Genomic DNA, 17,386 nt, shown 5'->3' on the forward strand with positions numbered 1-17,386 from the left:
AGATGCTTACTGGGAAATTCCAGATGAAAGATTTGGGAAGACGGAAGAATTTTCTAGGTATCACTTTTGACCAGTATGATGGGGGTGTGACTATGTCACAGCAGAGTTATGTTGGCAAACTGCTGGACAGGTTTGACATGCAAGATTGTAAACCCAGGTCGACACCTTGTGAACCAAAGTTGAATTACATCGATGGTGATGAAAAGCTGAGTGACCCCAGGAAATACAGAGAGGCAGTGGGTAGCTTAATCTACCTAACCTCATGCACTAGACCTGATCTGAGTTATGTTGTTAGAAATCTGTCCCAGTATTTCAGTGAGCCAACAGAAGAGCAGTGGATGACTGTAAAGCATGTACTGAAATATCTGAAAGGTACAAATGACAAGATGCTCTGTTACAGGAAATGTGATTAAGGGTTAAGGTTGGTGATTTACAGTGATGCAGATTGAGCAGGTGATGCAAATGACCGACGTAGTACATCTGGTTATTGTGTTAGCCTATGTAAGAATGGTCCTCTGATTTCTTGGAAGACCAAAAAGCAGCCAACTGCAGCATTATCAACATGTGAGGCTGAGTACATGGCATTGGCTGCCACTATACAAGAGTGTTTGTACTTGACACAATTGCTTGAACATCTTGATGATTATCAGTATGGTGTACGTGGAATCCTGTTAGCAGACAGAGATGTAAGCATATTGATATTAAATACCATTTTGTGAGATCAACTGTAAACAATGGTGAAGTGTTGTTGGAGTATTGCCCAACAGATCAGATGGTTGCTGACCTAATGACTAAACCAGCTACAAAAGTGAAGCTACTTACCTTTTCCACGTTCTTGTTTGGGTTATAGACATTTACATTTATTCATTTAGCTGACGCTTTTATCCAAAGCGACTTACAATTGCTATATATGTCAGAGGTCGCACGCCTCTGGAGCAACTAGGGGTTAAGTGTCTTGCTCAGGGACACATTGGTGTCTCACAGTAGATTCAAACCCGGGTCTGTCACACCAAAGGCATGTGTCTTATCCACTGCGCCATCACCACCCTTATATAGCCAAGCTAAGATGTAATTCAGTTGGTTTCCATGATGTTTTTGTTTTTCTTTGTGACTGAATATGAATGATTGTGGATAATGTGTGTGCAAGTGGGGGTGTTGATTAATTGGTTAATGAGTATGCTCCCAATTATTATGGATTTCTCTCAGGTGTGTTTGTCATGTATCCATGCCATGTGATGTTCTATTTAAGCTGCACCTGTACCAATGACCAATAAACGATTGACTGTGTGTTCTCACTGCAACCTGTGTGAAGCATGTTTATTCTCTGTGTGAAGCATGTTTATTCTCTGTCTTAGCCGGTATCTAGTCAAGCTCTGTTTAACACTCTTAACCTGTTACTTTAGTTATCTTTCACATGTGCACTTTTCAAAAAGACAAACAAACAAAAAAACAAGGAGCTTCTTCCATGTTTGCATGAACACATAAGCTTCTGCTAACACAGTGCATATAAGCATTTAACACCATTCTTGAATTTTATACAGCTTTGTTGCAATAATCGCCAAGTGTGCATGTGTACTGACTGTGATCAGAACATAACTGAGGAAACCAATTAATGAGAATTTAATTAACGTCTGTGGACAACACTAGCGTACACCACATCATTCTCCTGTTTAGCACTCTGAAAGAAAACAGAGATACAATATATAGTTTTATTGGGAAGCATAGCCATTTTCAATTGAAAATGAAAAACACTAAACACACTAAATGCGACTCTGCTGAAAATAACACAGATGACATGATCTTACCGATTTTTCTTACCGTGTTTCTTTTGTAGAATGTTGGATCAGCGTAAGTGATCGCGTCCTCGTGCGTCTCAGCTATTTCAATAATGATGATGATGATGATAATAATAATATAAGATGCTTTAAATCAACAATTAATCACTAAATCACTATTTTCATCATACAAGATACTTTTTCAGATACCTGAAAAAGGATCTGCAGGAGAACCTGAATAAGGACCTGAACTACGCTGTGAAGTAGGACGTGAAGGAAGATGTAAAGTATGAGTTGTTGGTGGTAGAGAGACAGTATTTTAGTGTTAGCAAATGAATAGGAGTAAATAGTAAATCTGTAACAAACACTGTGAAACCTCCGAACTAAATGTGTATTACGATGTCATTCAGGATGAGTTTATTGTGATAAATACAGAAATTATTTCATTATGTCCACCCTGTCTCTTGATAATCTGAATGAAATGCTTGGTTTTGGCCCTGGTAAATGTGAATAGCAAGCAACCTGTCATATAGCCGTATACGACACAACACATAGAATAAAATAATTAGGCAATACAACTCTCAAAGATGGCAGTCTAGTGTGTTAATGGAGACCAACAATTATATTGATAGATAAAGCAAAATATGTCTTGCTTGAACAACTCCTAATAGTTACTTGTGTGTACAAATATAGGTTCTTATCACTTCACCTACTGGGCATCAGTGGACATGGAGGCAATAATTTGTTTTTATGGAGACAGTATTTCATTGACATGTTTCATAGTGTAATATCATAATGTCGATGAATAGAGAACAAGTCTATTTTGCAGCTTGGTTTCAATAAATTTTTGATGTCCGAAACCTTAAAAAAATATATATTTTTATTTGTATTTTTAAGCATCCATTCAGTCCAGAGACTTCCCCAGGTGAGCTTCCAGAGTGACCAAATGCATTTCTGTTTCATTAGAAGTCAATGGAGGAGATGCTTGTAAAAATTCTTATGTGGAGATGGTTCATCATATATATGCACCTGACTGTGCTTGCAAGACATATTCATTAGTGAGCTTCATGATATAAAAAATTAAAACTATGAAAAAGTCACATGAATTTTAAGAGGCCTATCTCATTATCAGGCATTTGACTGGAATTACCGTGTCAAAAAGAAAGTAAAAAAAAAAGTGTAAAAGAGTTTGAAAAAAAAAAAACACTATAAGGCTATGTTCACACTTGGCGTCTTTTTGGAACCTGCCAGTGTCTGTTTTACATTAGAATCCTATGGAGTAAACTGTGTTTTCAAAAAAGTCCTGTGCGCTTTTTTTCTGCAGCTCAGAGCATCTTTTCAAGTTGAAAAAAGTTAAACTTTTCTGAAAAAAAACCTATGCCCTACGTCAAGCGCATTTTTGACAGCTGACCAATGACAAGTGAGTGGCGAGTCGTTTCCATAACAACAAAAACAACAAGAAAAATGGAAAAGATAGCCAGTAGACAGATTGCACTAGTTTCAGAGCGCAAGCAGTTGAGTATGAAACCGTGCATCATCCAACCGGAGCTCCTGGACTAAATTATTGGAAGCACCATACAGTTTCCTTCCCCCGTATAATGTCACGCTCCCACAAACGTTGTTGTGAACCGGCATACCCTCCCTGTTAACTTCAGAAGCCAACATTTCTGCAGCACACAGCGCTAGGCTACCGTTGCAGCTGTTGTTTTAGCAACAAAAGACGCCCTCGGCTGCTATTTGTAACCAAAACACAGTGGCGTACCGTAGGGGTTCAGTCAGGGCCTTCAGTAAGCAACTGTAGACTACATGCACACATCTTACACATCTCTGTTACAGCTAACGAAGTTATATGCATAATGCACATATTATGCCGCACACAGGCACTCAACAACAATGATGGCTGACCAACAATTTCAACAGTAGGCTAGATTAGTGTAGGTTAAATGCAGAGTTAATTTCCCTACATGGTCAGTAAATACACGGGTCACTACTTTCACGTCACTCTAAAATGGTGACGCGCCCAAAGCAGCAAAACTGTACAAACGCCGGACATCCACACACCACAGTATTATCAATGCACCATGTACACCTCCATATAGGGAACTACAATTTACAGTGCCATGTCCCATCAATAGAGTGACAAAGGCTTATGGGTAATGCAGTTTAAAAACCTTTTAGTAATTAAATAAAGTAAATACTATATTTAATGAACAAAGGGATATCTAAATATGTTAATTGTGCAAATCTTTACGATATATTTGAGAGCCAGGTCGAAATTTGGTATTTTAATAAGAACACTTTTTTACAAACTTTCTGTAAATATGACAAAACTGTGTCCAACATTATTTATTAAACATAGGATAAGTAGTTGTCCTGCTGTTTTTCCCTTTGATATGCTCATTGGACTTTGAGTTACAGCCATTTGAAATGTGCTGTTTTTTTCCTCTTCCAGGGGGCACTTCTGGTCCCCTGGGGGTGGAAGGGCAATAAAACCTATTCAGATGTACTATCTTTGTCATGGACAACAAACTGTTGTCACATTTATGCCTGAACATTTTTATTTCTGCCCCTTTCTGTATTTACAACATGCTTATGTTAGGTTTTGATGGTGCTGTGAGACTCTGAAAACAGAAATACAGTAAAAATGTACACAAAAAAGGTAAAAGTAACATGTCTAGGCAATATATTATTTCTTTATATATCATTAATTTTCCATTAGCAAAATGGCAATGGGTGAACGTGCATTTAGTGTTGGGAAATAATGATTCTTCATCATGATTTTTTTTTTGTTTGTCATGCTTGTCTATGTCCCTATTATAATCTGCTTATTCCATGTCTCCAAACAGGTTTCAGTTGTTATACAGCATCCTAAACTAGGACACAGGCATGTGGCCACAGTTGTTTTTCCTCAGCCCAGGGCTGAAGACCTAAAATTCCTTTTAACCCTGTGAATCATATTTCGTTTGATTATTATTACTCATGATTATTTAGTCTTGTAGTTGGTTGAGGTGGAGCTCATTTTGAACTATTTTGTAGACAACTGTTCTAATGATCATTGTCCATATGAGTTAATCTGCTAGTTATTTTCTCCATCACTCAACCGATTGTTTGGTTTGTAAAAATTATGAAAATAGTGAGAAATTTCACATTACCCAAAACGATATCATCACAAATACTGTGAGCAGTTGAAAAAAAACAAAAACATAATTAAGCAACTAAAAAAATGCAAATCTTACAATTTTCTAAGCTGGAACCATGAAATTTCTTTGCTTTAAAATGATCAACTTATGATCAACAAATTTACTAATTATTTTGGCTGTACTACCAAAATGTCATATTTTACAATCTCTTCATGAGCTGCAAGATCAGTAAAAAAAAAAAAAATCTTCTTTGAACTGTAGCCTAGCACAACTACATAGTGGCATGAGAGGAAACAAGTCATATAGAGGACAATAACCTCAAATCTATACCTTAATACAGTACAGTGCTTAGCCTTACAATAATGCACTGCATGTCCACCACTGACTGGTTGTAAAGGCATGCAGGCATTCATTTTTATGTAAGTGAAAAAAGACAGACACTACATTTTGGTTATATTTATAAGGTGATCAACAGCAGATTTTATTACATGCTTTAGATTCAGGGTTAAGGTCAAGGGCACTGTCAAGAAGAAAAAGGTGTCACAGTCTTGTGGATTTTAGTTCGTCATCAGAAATTTCGAAGTCACTGTCATAGTCATCAGCTGACAGTTTGTTTAAGAAGTTGACGTTCTCTGCTCCAGACAAAACTTGCAGGTAACAGTCTCTTGCTTGCACCCTCATTTCTCTGGTCATCGTTGTTGTGTATGTTTAATAGGGCTGCCCTCTAATACTAACACAAAAATGTTAGTCTTTCAGAAAAGTCATAGTTGGATTAATTTGTATTTAATATGTCCCTGTAATTACATATGTGGGGCAGGAAATTCAAATTTTGAACATTGAAAGAGTTTTAAGGACAACTCCAAGCAAGATTCCCAACTTTCAGCTACCAATTGCTCTGTAAAAAAAAAAAGAAAAAGGTTGAGCCAACTTTAAATTTTAAGGCAACCAGCTTTTTGCAGATTTTTGAGTTCTCTCAATTTATATTTGTAGGATATTCTCAACTTTTTGTTGTATAAACTTAAAACAACAAGTTGAGAACTCAAAAATCTGCTGAAGCTGGTTGCCTTAAAATTTTAAGTTGGCTCAACTTTTTTGTGTTACACTGTGGATAGAGATTTGGGCAAAGTGTAATGATGGCTCATATAGCTACATATGATGATACAATGAAATATGTTTTCATTACTAGGCTACTTTTTACTTTAATGATTAGACAGGACACGTCCTCTATGTAGTTATAGGAATATGGCATTTAGTAAAAATCAGACTCTTACTAACAGTTAAATCCAAATAGTCTAACAGTTATGATGGCTCAAAGAACTTATAACATTCTTTCTCAGCCCTGGAACTGGATCTGAGTATTTTGTGAGTCCATTTTCCAGGCAACCCTATGCTTAAGTTTGTGCCATATATTACAAATACGTACTTTTCAGTGTCCCACTGGCAAACAAGCAGGACAGTTCTCTGAGGGTATCAGCACGAGTTGAAAGATATTTCCAGTGGTTGTCAATCTCTGCAACAAGAATCTTCTGCTCCTCCTGAAGTCTTCTTAATGACATGATGTCGAATGCCTTTCTCTTTGTCCTTAGATCGACAGAGTCTGGAACGCATGAGAAAAACTTATGTCATACATCAACCTTCAAAGAATCTTTAAAATCATATGGGGTTGAAGACTTGTATAAGTATAAGTATGTATAAGAATTGTCAGAAGACTAGTGTACATACCACTGTGTGGTATCTGCCATGGCCAAGCTGTCTCACCAGACAAAATGGTTTCCAAGCACAGAGTTTCAGTGTTTGGAACCATTCTGTTGTATCTCTCTACAACTGATGTCAGGATCCCCTTCTCCTCCCTGATCTTGCGGCGGATCCTGGCACAACCTTTGTTGCCATCTGTATCTTTATAGAGACGCTGGGAACGTCTCTTGATACTCGCCGCCAGCACCTCAATTCTGCTGGCCAAGGCATCAACATCATTTGTGGTTGTTGTTGCTGAGAAGAAATGTGTGGGAAAAATTACAACAGTAACAATTACAATTATTCATGACTAAATGCATTACTAATATATATATATATATATATATATATATATATATATATATATATATATATATACACACACACACACATTAGTCATTTCCTCACCGTCTGCCCACTCCTTTACATCATTGAGCCAACTTTTGCTGATTCCAGCACATGGCCATGAGAGTCAGCATGTCTGTGTGTCCTGCAAACACAGAGAATATCATGTTACCATATTCCTCCTACTTATTATGTATGTAATAATATAACTAGTGCAGTGTGTGGTCATTTTACCTGCTTTGGACATGTGTTTTGTGGTCCTAATCCTACCCGATACTTTATATAAACTTTTCGATTATTTCCTTAATTTTTATTTTTATTTTAAACAAATGCCTTTCCGATGTAATAAGAGATGTGAAAAGGGAGAAGAACGATTTCAGCCAAAGGTGGGTGCGAACTCGTTTTTCTTGCGTCAAAAACACTGTGATACATGCTTTATATCTTACACCACTGGAAATGCATAGATATAGCCATCTTTTGTAATGTTTTGACATTAATGAGCAGAGGTAAATAACCCACGCCAACAAGGCGGCCTATTTGCACTGTGTAAAAGACCCGCGGAGGTGGCTTGTGTGCGTATATCAACAAAAACTGGTGTAACAATGCTGCGGTAATATCAAAACACTGTTCTTCGCTTGTGGAGTTTATGTTTGTGAAGTGTCGACCGTTCTGTCTGCCGCGGGAGTTCACGGTCATTGTTAACGTCGCGGTTCACATACCCCCGTGTGCAAACGCTAAGAACGCGCTTTGTGAACTGTACAGCGCCATCAGTGAACAACAAACAAATAACCCCGATGGCTTTTTCATCATAGCCGGTGACTTCAACCATGCAAACCTAAAGACAGTTTTACCAAAGTTCTACCAATGTGAACTTTTGGGGGTGGTGATGGCGCAGTGGATAAGACGCATGCCGTTGGTGTGAGAGACCCGGGTTCGAATCCACTGAGAGACACCAATGTGTCCCTGAGCAAGACACTTAACCCCTAGTTGCTCCAGAGGCGTGCGACCTCGGACATATATAGCAATTGTAAGTCGCTTTGGATAAAAGCGTCAGCTAAATGAATAAATGTAAATGTAACTTTTCAACAAGGGTAAACAACACACTGGACTTTGTTTACACAACAGTAAAGAACTCTTACAAGGCTGTACCCCGCCCCCTACTCGGGTACTCAGACCACATCACTGTTATGCTAATCCCAGCATATAGACCACTTCTCAAACTCGCCAAACCGGTTCAAAAGCAGATCACAATATGGCCAGACAATGCTACCTCAGCACTGTAGGACTTCTTCCAGGACACAGACTGGAACATTTTTAAAGAGGCAGCCACCTACAACAACCACACAGACCTGAATGAGTACATTGAAACTGTGACTGCTTACATCAAAAAGTGCACTGATGATGTGACCGTCACCAAGACCATTACCACACGTGACAACCAGAAGCCATGGATGACAGGTTCGTGGGCTGCTAAAGACCAGAGATGAAGCATTCAGATCAGGAGATAAAGCAGCCCTCAAAACAGCAAGAGCCAGTCTGTCCTGTGGCATCAAAAATGCAAAACGGTCATATGCTCAAAAAATCAACAATCACTTCACAGACAGCAGAGACACACGGAGCCTGTGGCAAGCCATTCAGACCATCACTGACTACAAGCCCCCGCCACAGGCCTGTGACGAGGACGCATCCCTCCCCGATGCACTGAACCACTTTTATTCACGGTTTGAAATGCTGAATGACACACCTGCACAAAAGCTGCCCACACCTCCCAACGACCGGGCGCTCTGTCTGTCTCCAGCCGACGTAAGGAAGACCCTATCTAGGATTAACCTACGCAAGGCTGCGGGTCTTGACAACATACCTGGCCGTGTTCTGAGAGACTGAGCTGCACAGCTGACAGATGTGCTTACAGATATCTTCAACACCTCGCTGAGCCAGGCAGTCGTCCCCACATGTCTCAAATCCACAACAATCATACCGGTACCAAAGAAATCACCTGTGTCCTATCTAAATGACTACCGTCCCATAGCACTGACTCCAATCATGATAAAGTGCTTTTGAGAGGCTAGTCATGCACAACATCAAAACCAGCCTCCCCAACACACTTGACGTGCTCCAGTTTGCATATCGTCTACGGACGATGCAATTTCCTCCACCCTCCACCTGGCTCTTACCCACCTAGAAAATAAAGACTCCTATGTTAGAATGCTGTTCATTGACTTCAGCTCGGCATTTAACACAATAACCCCACAACAGTTCATAAATAAACTAAACCTGCTGGGCCTTAACAATTCCCTGTGTAATTGGATCCTGGACTTTCTAACCGGAAGACCTCAGTCAGTCCGTGTCGGCTACAACACCTCGAGCACTACCACACTGAGTACAGTTGCCCCACAAGGCTGTGTGCTCAGCCCGCTGCTCTTCACACTGCTGACCCACGACTGCACTGCCAAGTTCAGCACCAACCACATCATCAAGTTTGCTGATGACACAACAGTGGTAGGTCTCATCAGCAACAACGATGAAACACACTACAGAGAGGAAGTGGCACAGCTGGCTGAATGGTGTGGCACTAACAATCTGTCCCTCAATCTGGAGAAGACAAAGGAGGTTGTGATGGACTTCAGGAGAAACTCCGTTGACCACCCCCCACTGACCATCGACAGCTCGACTGTGGAGAGAGTCAGCAACACTAAATTCCTGGGGGTGCACATCACAGAGGATCTCACCTGGACCACCAACACCATGTCACTCTCCAAAAAGGCACAACAGCGCCTACACTTTCTCCTCCGGCTGAAAAGAGCAAGTCTCCCTCCACCCATCCTCACCACATCTCTACAGAGGCACCATTGAGAGTGTGCTGACCAGCTGCATCACTGTCTGGTACGGGAACTGCAGTGCTGCTGACCGCATGATCCTCTAGCGGACAGTGAAAAACACAGCTGCAAAGATCATCGTGCCCCTCTCCCTTCCATCCTGGACATTTTCCTTACACGATGCTCCAGCAAAACCAACAGCATCGTGAAGGACCCCACCCATCCCTCCCACAGTCTCTTCCAGCTCCTACCATCAGGAAGACGGTACCGGAGAATCAGAGCCTGCTCTGCCATACTGCTCAACAGCTTTTCCCCCAGGCTGTGAGAGCCCTGAACTCAAATCACCCCGCCCCCCTCTGAAACCCCATGCAAACCCCTGCCTCCTGAAACATGGACTTGAACTTGAACTTGAACTTGAACTTTATATGTATGAGCGTGTGTTGTTGTGGGTGTATATGCATGGATCGTGTTTATATGTATTAGCGAGTGTCTATAGGTGTATTCATGCATCAAGTTTATATGTATACGCAAGTTATTCACAAGTGTATATGCATTCATTACTAACATATGTATTGGTATGGATTTCATATTAGTGCGCACGTGTATTTCATATATTGAACATCCAATAGTATACATGAATATGTGAGTAATTTATAGGTGTATATGCAGGTGTTTTATGTATGTATTGATAAGCGAAGTTTGATTTAAATCCTACGTGGCGGCTCATACTTTAAGCTGCAGTTTGTTGCAGTCTAATGCAGGGCCCCACCCTAATGTGTCTATTTGACTCTAAAATGCACAGACTCCTCCTTCCTTGTCCTACATCTCTCAAATCTCTCTCTACAGCTTTATTCCTCTCACTTCTGCCTATGTCTCTAACTTCATATCAGTGTGGACATAAGTATTCCAGGAATAATGTTGGGCCGTCGGAATGTTCTCATCATTGTGTTCTTTGGGATGGCATTGAGTGGGTATGTAATTACTTTTTAGCAATATTACATTGTTTGTCTTAGTGTTTGGGTTGTGAATTGATGTGATAATAATGCATTATTATTTCTCAGAAGTCGGTAGCATTACCACTGCTTGAAATGTGGCCAGGAGGAGTAGGGGAGAGCGGGGCACAAAGTAACAATTTTTGACTTTCTCAAATTGTGTAAATCCAGTTGGTGTTCAGAGTATAATTTTTTTATCCACAGTAATTTCACACTTGTCTAGTACAAATATGTCGCTTTGTTTCATAGTGTATACGTTTTTCTTTATTTACCCTCAAAAATTTGAAATGTGACAACATGCCCCTAGGTGGGGTACATTGTAACAGCTGAGGGGCACGTTGTAACATGACCATATGACACCCTAAAATGTTATCTGATCTTATGAAAAAAATATACAAGATAAACTAAAATATTTTGTCAGTAAAATAAAATAATTATTTATTTTAAAATAAAATAATGGCGTTTTTTAATAATTAAAAGTAATCTGATTTTTGAGTTTGACAATGAACATTGCAACCTACATGGGACGGCCCATATAAACGAGCCAAAATGCTTTCCATATCTTGAAATAATAATTTCTGAACATTAAACAAGGATTGTCAGTCTTTATTCACCTGTTTCTCGTCGTTTCTCATTCAAATGTATTAAAGTAAATAGTGTGAATTACATCGCTAATGTCATAGAACAGTACGACAGGGCAGATTGTAACGCAGTGTTACACTTTACCCCATCTGTGCAACTTTAATTTAAAACCGGTTAGTGTCTTCTGCTAGTTATCGGGGCATTAAAAAAAAATGTAAACTGATAAATAACAGATTGGAGATTAAAATAATAGCATATTTGTCTCTTTTTAAATTAGTAATAAAAACTGAGATGAAAAATTTACTTAAGCCACAAATATAATTTTACTATGGTAAAATAAATGTTCAGCGATATCTTCAAAAGACTTTTGAATTTTGGCGCACTTTTTTTCTCTATATAATGTTGATATGGTAACTAGTAAATACTGTAAATTTGGTTATGCTAGCATGTGTGGAAATATTTAGAAAACGTGTTACTAACCCCGCGTTACTTTGTGCCCCGCGCTCCCCTACATGAAGTATTTAGTATAATATTGCTACTCTATTCTGTTTATGCACATTATTTTAGAAATAAGTTTAGAATTAATATTGAGAAAGATATTATACATTTCTAAAACTGCATTGTATAACCCCTTTAAAAATGTGTACATTTTAATTTTATTCTCAATATGTGTTATATTAAGGGTGGTTCTGGTTATGAAAGGAAACAGGAAAACAAAAGTTATGGTTGATTTTCAACCTTACAATATTAAGCAAATTATTACTCTGCATTTTCTGTGTAAATGACAAGCATAAGATATAAAACTCTACACTCTTAGAAAAGGATTAAACAGTTACACGTTTACAGAGATATCTCCTCATTAAGTTATTTGTCTTTCTTTACAGGCTCATTTACTTGAAACTTATCCAGTGCAGGTGAGTTTAGTGCAATTAGAAAAACATGGTGATGTAGTGTGTGTTGCTCTCTTGATTTGAGAAGTTTGCATTACCGAATAATTTTTTCCTTTTTACTGTTTTAAGCTACAATCATCAGATAACAGAACAAGACTTCAAGCAAGTAATGATGTGCGTATTCATACATCACTCTTCAACACACACACACACACACACACACACAAACATGCAGACACATGCTAGTATTAATGTACATGCTCATTTTTAAACACACACACACACACACAACATAATCAAATTCAACTGAGTAAGAGCAGGGCCGGCGCTAGCCATTTGGGTGCCCTAAGCACAAACGCTTGGCGGTGCCCCCCCCACCACCACCAAAGAAATAACTACCATTCAGAATTTCTTAGTTAGGTTCTCTTTACTTCCAAAATAACTGCTGCAAATAAATAATTGGAACAGAACAATGTAAACACAGAAAGTTAAAAGTGCAAAAAAAGTTTAAAGTGCAAATAACAGTATAAGTGTATGAATTTTATGAAGTATGAATTTTAAAGTGCACATTTTAAACTGCAAATAACCATACATAACTGCACAGTAGAATTTACTCAACAGAGGGACTACATCTCTATAAAGAGACCATTCTGCTATTCTATAGAACTATATTAAACATTTTCACTACCATCAGTTGTCAGAGGCCCTACAGAGGCACACGCCTACATTTCCTAGCTGCAAAATCAGCTATCAGGTCATCATATGTCAGTTTCTGAGCCACGTCCCCATTGATGCTGATGACAGCCAGACCACTTAAACGTTCCTGCCCCATTGATGAACGCAGGTACGTTTTGATGAGTTTGAGCTTTGAAAAAAAAAATTTGTATAATTATTTTGTATATATAATTTTGTATAATTATTTTGTATATATAATTTCTATATACAAAATAATTATACACAGTACACGCACATATATCATGTAGACACAAACTTTTATTTTGGATGCGATTAATCGAGATTAATCTTTTCCCAGCCCTAATAATTTGACAACTCTGTGAATATGAAAATATACAAACACTGAGATTGTGTTTTTTTTTTTTTCTAATTTCAGTTTCACCAACAGATGTCGCCCTTGGCCGAACCTCTTGAAAATGACCGCATAGAACAACAACGAAAAAACTTTATCTAAGCGGTCTAATTTGGCAAAATCACATCACGTTCAGTTGCAGGGTTTTTCTAAAGTTCACCTTACCAAGAGGCAGATAGGCATTATATTGAAGCGAAGAAATTACAATAGGGAACGTTCTGCACTAATAGCTATATGCACACACATCTGTAACGTATAGCCTACCTAGGGGGAAAATTAGCTTTATTTGTCATTCAAATATGACGATGAGGACCCCAACGATTGGCCTTCCTTTCCTTCTCAAACAAACTGCATCTTTAACAGCCCAAGTTTCAAAATTTCCCGGGGGAGAAACCCCCGGACCCCGTTAAAATAAAAGACTCAACATGCAGGGCTAAAGCCCCGGATCTTTTGCACTACTAGCGACGCGGACGCGCCGACGCCCCTGGACATGCATACTACACGCACAAAACTAACATTTTTATTTAAAACATTGTCTTACCTGCAAGCGACGCGCGAGCATCATCCCGCTGTCTCTTCTTTTTTCTTTTTTCCGCCCCCGACTCTTGGTGCCTTTTCGAGGCCATATCTGAGGTCGGTGTCGGCCAAATTTGAAATTGATTGAAGCATAATTGAACAGACCACTGGGAGGTGGGGAAGGGGGGGCACCAGAGGGAGACTGGCACAGAGATTCACCTTTTTCTCGACTAATTTGGTCTAGGCCTATATTACTTTTGTATTGCTTTTGTATATTAACATGCTAGAAATATTTTATTTGTTATTTATACTAGTAGCCTATATTGTGATGATATTTTCACGACCCAGATTTTTTGGTGCCCCCCCCAAGCACTTGCGTGTGCGTGATGTGCATGTGCGGAGCGCCGGCCCTGAGTAAGAGATTGATTCTGTTATTATCATACAGCCCTGAGTGTATGTTGTTCTCTTGATTTGAGAAGTTTGCAATACTGATTTTTATTTTTTACCGTTTTAAGCTGCAGTCAGCAGATAACAGAACAAGCCATCATCAAGTGAGTAATGGTGTGCATTACAATCAAACACACACAACATAATCTGATTCAACTGAGTAAGAGATTGACTCTGTTATTATGAGGCAACTGCCCTGAGTGTATGTTGTTCTCTTGATTTGAGAAGTTTGCAATACTGATTTTTATTTTTTACCGTTTTAAGCTGCAGTCAGCAGATAACAGAACAAGCCATCATCAAGTGAGTAATGGTGTGCATTACAATCAAACACACAACATAATCTGATTCAAATGAGTAAGAGTTTGACTCTGTTTTAATCAGGCCAAAATGGAAGCAAACGAGCTTTGGATTGCGCTCATCGCCAGGGTGTGTAAAACTTCATCTTCTTAAAAGTGACTTTATTTTTAGGCTGATCTGTAGTTAATGTGGTCTACTGCTCGAGACAAAAACATTTTTGGTTCATTGTTGTTTTTGTGGTTCTGGTCAGATGACCAGAGATAGTTCACAAGTTCACACTTACATATATTTAGCACGAGTTACGTAATGCGTATTTGGCGAGTATGGTAATACGTAGTTGGCGTGCTGTCCTGGGGAAGGGCTCTGAGCTCGGGAATGGCCCGAACCCAGAGTATCCCCCCGTGGTATGGTGAGAACTTAGTGATATTGGTGGAGAAGGGGTGGTGGAGGGATGCTGATAGACCGTCAAATGAGTGGAGGTATGTCAGCTGTATTTATGTCCGTGAGTTGATTGACTTGATTGCGTACCACTTGTGTTTAATTAGGCTAAGTATCTGACGTGCTCCTCCCGAACTTTGTTAATAAAACATCATAGATGAAAAAAAAAAAAACTTGGAAACCCATGTTTTTTAATGTGTATCAACTTCATGAACCAATAAAATGTCTGTTGTTCTTTCTGCTTACTTTCATTACAGGTTGTTGTACAACCAGCCGAGTGCGTTGGTAGGGTGAGTATTATGTTTTTATATCAACTTCTTGTACTAAATGGAATGGATGGAATGATTACAGTGCTTATTGTGTTTTTTATTTTTGTTTTTTTATGAAGTCGGACAGATGTTTCTTCTGTGACACCATGGTCAGCTCCAATCATTTGGGAGGGAACCTTTGAGTCCACACTCATCGACTCTTTCTACAAACAACAAAATCTCACTATAGCAACCACTGTCTTCGCTTTGGGGAAGTAAGTCTAAATTATACCTCTCATCTTGTATTTATAATTCTCATTTGTTTCCCCTCTGTTTTTCCTTGTTTCGGGAAATAGTAATCATTCAATGATAAATTAACCATAATATATCTCCCTGTATTTGTTTTCTCTTTGTTAGATACATGCGTTTTGTCAAAGATTTTCTGGAGTCAGCAGAGCAACATTATTTTGTTGGATTTCGAGTGCATTACTACTTGTTTACAGATCAACCAGAATCAGTTCCTGAAGTAAAGATAGGTGAAAACCGTAGTTTGACAGTTCTAAAGGTTCAGAGTTTGAACAGATGGCAGGACATCAGTATGAGCAGGATGGAAAAACTGGAAAAACTAATAGAGAATGAACTAGTCAATGAGGCCGACTATATTTTTTGCCTTGATGTAGATACAAAGTTCTATGGCCGGTGGGGTGCGGAGTCTTTGGGTCGTCTGGTAGGCGTGATACATCCTTGGCTCTTTGATGCTCCAAGGGATCGATTAACATATGAGCGTAGACCAGAATCTAAAGCATACATTCCAGCTGGGGAAGGTGATTATTATTATGCTGGTGCTACATTTGGAGGTTCACTGGAGGATGTACATCATCTCACCAAAACCTGCAGGGAGCAGCTGAACATAGATGCTGCAAACTCCATTGAGGCGGTATGGCAAGAGGAGTCTCACTTGAACAAGTATTTTCTTTTGAACAAACCTAGTAAACTGCTCTCTCCTGAATATATGTGGCGGGGCGTCAATGAAAAAGCAGCCCAAATAAAAATAGTTCGCTTCTCTAATGTACCTAAAAACTATGCTGAAGTTCGCCCAAACCCATAGCAACTGTTGCCAGTATTCATCTACACTGACATGATGTGTTGTCACAGGCCTCCCATAAGACATTGTGAATCTGTTAACAGGTAATACTGGCAACAGGGAAGACGACATCTGCCACAAAGAAATAGATAATCACAGACATGTACAGATGTTTATGAGCACAATGTGGCATCAGAAACAATATCTGCCAAAATCGTTTTGAATAAACACACAATATCTTATATAACTTCTATAATATTTATAAATAGTTATCAAACTTTTTGCAATAGGCCTACTCTTATGTAACTGAACACAGTTTGCGTGTATTGTAAGCACTTTGTTTCACCAATTTAATTGTTTTACCACGTTTAAGGAGCTACAAGGTCTGAAACTAAAACCAATTGTAAACTTGAAATGATATATTCTGGGTACTACTGCAAAAATTTAACCTGCCTTTTTGTATGTTTGGTTATACACTGAAACAATGTGTGACATTTTGACACCGTAAAAAATATGTATGTATGCATACATTTAGGAACATAAAATATACTTTATACTATATACTGATTGCTTTTAATTGTATTTGTTTATATTTGTATAAATAATTGAATATACATTTCAACATAAATAAACACAAACTATTGTATAGATCAGGGGTACTCAAATTCAGAGGCCAAGCGGGCCGCTTTTAAACTGCATACGATGCGAAAGGCCACAAATTACAATTTGCATCATCAGACTTTATTTGCAAATTTACTGATTTAGAATTACAGTTTATCACTTATCTAAGTCTTGCTTGTCCTTGTCCTATTTAAAATAAGACTGAGCAAAGTTTGATTAAAAGTTTGTTTTGCTATATTGATGCAAAAAAATTGCATTCATACTCAAACTATTGAACAAACTCAAAAATTGAGCAAATATAGTTCACAAAGTACTTTAGAAAGAAGTATTATTTTTCATATTTATGTTAACTATATTGTATCAATATTTTATTT

The 17,386-nt window shown here is 38.6% G+C and overlaps 1 protein-coding gene and 1 long non-coding RNA gene across 3 annotated transcripts; one reads left to right on the plus strand and one right to left on the minus strand.

Moving 5' to 3' along the window:
• Window positions 1-5,364: 5,364 nt before the first annotated feature.
• On the minus strand, window positions 5,365-9,237 carry LOC306867885. Its single transcript, XR_013784072.1, has 4 exons — window positions 7,058-9,237; window positions 6,638-6,904; window positions 6,339-6,512; window positions 5,365-5,810 (listed from the first exon to the last, which is right to left on the minus strand). It is a non-coding gene; the product is annotated as an uncharacterized lncRNA (long non-coding RNA).
• On the plus strand, window positions 7,209-17,037 carry LOC306867855 (globoside alpha-1,3-N-acetylgalactosaminyltransferase 1-like). 2 transcript variants are annotated; one of them, XM_079413776.1, is made up of 10 exons: window positions 7,209-7,380; window positions 10,657-10,781; window positions 12,269-12,298; window positions 12,404-12,448; window positions 14,393-14,428; window positions 14,589-14,624; window positions 14,706-14,750; window positions 15,317-15,349; window positions 15,448-15,582; window positions 15,725-17,037. In XM_079413776.1, exons 2-10 carry the CDS (start codon window positions 10,726-10,728, stop codon window positions 16,413-16,415), a joined length of 1,107 nt encoding a protein of 368 aa, XP_079269902.1. In that variant the 5' UTR covers window positions 7,209-7,380; window positions 10,657-10,725; the 3' UTR covers window positions 16,416-17,037. The 2 variants fall into 2 exon arrangements, with proteins under 2 accessions (XP_079269902.1, XP_079269903.1); XM_079413777.1 differs by lacking the exons at window positions 7,209-7,380; window positions 14,706-14,750 and having other exon boundaries at window positions 10,670-10,781; window positions 15,725-17,031.
• The last annotated feature ends 349 nt before the right edge of the window (window positions 17,038-17,386 follow it).

The sequence above is a fragment of the Barbus barbus genome (genome assembly GCF_936440315.1).
Source record: "Barbus barbus genome assembly, chromosome: 49".
NCBI lineage: Eukaryota > Metazoa > Chordata > Actinopteri > Cypriniformes > Cyprinidae > Barbus > Barbus barbus.